The 2,257-nt window shown below is 38.1% G+C and overlaps 1 protein-coding gene across 1 annotated transcript; it reads left to right on the top strand.

Annotated features, from left to right (window-relative positions):
• Nucleotides 1-249: 249 nt before the first annotated feature.
• On the top strand, nt 250-1,809 carry LOC145561840 (protein JINGUBANG-like). The gene has a single exon (XM_081621993.1). It carries the CDS (start codon nt 338-340, stop codon nt 1,592-1,594), a length of 1,257 nt encoding a protein of 418 aa, XP_081478119.1. The 5' UTR covers nt 250-337; the 3' UTR covers nt 1,595-1,809.
• The last annotated feature ends 448 nt before the right edge of the window (nt 1,810-2,257 follow it).

Below are 2,257 nucleotides of genomic sequence, written 5' to 3'. Positions count from 1 at the left end.
CAGTTTGATACATATATTATTCAGGCACTAAAAAACAACAATAAAAGGTGAAAATTGATGGACCCATAAAAAATTTGGTGAGTGCATTGTGCGACTAGCTAAATTGGACTCAGTTCTCGTACATTGTCGTATTGCTTACATTCTCAACAGTATCTTGTGGGGCCTCCACAAATTTAAAAATTTTATTATGAACTTTCTCCTTTACTCTTTACCTAATTGCAATTAGCCCTGAACCTTAAGTTACTTCCATTCCTATCTTTAAATACAAGTTTTGTTGTAAGCCTTACCCACCCATCAAACACATACTTTCCCTCTAAAGCTTTGAAGAAAACCAAATATGAAACTTCTTCAATGTCCACTGCCTTGCCATTTAGAAGATGAAAATCAATCTAACTCTCATGGCCTTCGATCCGGGTACTCTTCCTCGTCATCCTCATCCTCTCTTACTTCACAGAGAAGTCTTCAATCCCTCCCTTCTCTCTCTTTATCCCAACAACTTGATCAAAAAACCAATACCATACACTACCAGTGTATTTCCACCCTCAAAGGCCACACCTCCTACGTTTTCTCCCTTGTTCTCAACGGAAAATATCTCTATAGTGGTTCCTCCAACGACGAAATCAGAGTTTGGCCTAGAGAACTTACCAACCACCACCAGAATTTAGCTGAAAATAATAGCAATATTGTTGCTACTACAAACGGTGCAGTTAAGTCCTTGGTGGCTTTGGGAGACAAGCTTTTCAGTGCACATCAAGATCATAAAATTCGTGTCTGGAAGATTGATAGCAATAACGAGAGCCATAATAAGAGATACCAATGTATAGCCACTCTTCCCACAATGAACGATCGTTTCCTAAGGCTCTTATCAGCAAAAAACTACATAGAGGTACGGAGAAACAAGTCCTGTACCTGGGTCCATCATGTTGACACTGTCTCAGCACTTGCCTTGTCAAGTGATGGATCCCTCCTATACTCCGCTTCATGGGATCGAACCTTCAAGGTATGGAGGACCTCCGACTTTAAGTGCCTAGAATCAGTGGCCAACGCTCATGATGATGCCATCAATGCTCTCGTAGTATCTAATGATGGGTATGTCTACACTGGATCAGCTGACAAAACCATTAAAGTATGGAAAAAACACCAAGGAGAACGAAAACACTCCTTGGTGGAAACATTACAGAAGCATAAGTCTGCAGTCAATGCATTGGCTCTAAGCAATGACGGGTCTGTGCTCTATTCTGGAGCATGTGATCGTTCAATCGTAGTGTGGGAAAGAGAATCTGGTGATAGTGGCAACATGGTGGTGGTGGGAGCACTTAGAGGCCACAGCAAGGCTATTTTGTGCTTGGCTGTGGTGTCTGATCTATTATTCAGTGGTTCAGCTGATAAGACTATCAGGATATGGAAGAGGTCAGGTGTTGACAAGAATTATACTTGTTTAGCAGTCTTAGAGGGACATATGAAACCAATTAAGTGCTTAACTGCAGTTGTTGATCCAAACAGTAGTTCTTGTTCTGGTACTTCTTATTTAGTTTATAGTGGAAGTTTAGATTGTGATATTAAGGTATGGAAAATTTGGGTTCCTTTTCACTGAGTTTTCCATGTTTTATGTAGTTAATTTATTGAAATTTTGTTACATATTATTTCAAATGTACATAGAATAGTGAGTAAGATATGATTTGAGTATTTAGACTATTTACAGATTTTGTCCTTTGGAGTTGGCCTTTGTTGAACATTTCCTAGCTCTAAAGCCCTTATTTGCTTTCAAATCATCCAAGGATTTTCAGGGCAACAGCTTGGGGAAGAATAGCCTTAATCTTTCCTTTCATTTTTCCCCATCTTTTTTCCCTTTTCTTTCCTCTAGCTTTCAGAAATAAAATAAAAAATAAAATCGGTCAAAAGCCAGAATAAAAGGTTTACAGATGATTCAAAGAAGTTCCTTGACTCCTTGATGGTGGGCGGCCATTTCCTTAAAACACTTCTAAGAAATTTCCAGCTCCTATGCCAATATAGAGTTAAGATTTGGTCACACTACTGTTACTAACAAGTTAAGAAGCTAGTAGGCATAGTCTACCTACATATGCATCAGTACAGGACTATTTCTCTTAAGCACATTTACAGATTCAAATAAACTATATTGTTGTTACCACATCAAACAAGCAAAGCGAGATCAAATCTATAAATAGACTAAAATTCACATTAATGAGAAATCAAAACAAATTTAACATATATGCACAGATTTTATGTAGTAGAGATA

This window comes from Chenopodium album, chromosome 1 (assembly GCF_948465745.1).
Source record: "Chenopodium album chromosome 1, dcCheAlbu1.1, whole genome shotgun sequence".
In the NCBI taxonomy this organism is placed as follows: Eukaryota; Viridiplantae; Streptophyta; class Magnoliopsida; order Caryophyllales; family Amaranthaceae; genus Chenopodium; species Chenopodium album.
Note: the sequence above shows the minus strand (reverse complement) of the source record. Positions and strands in the feature narration are given on the sequence as shown.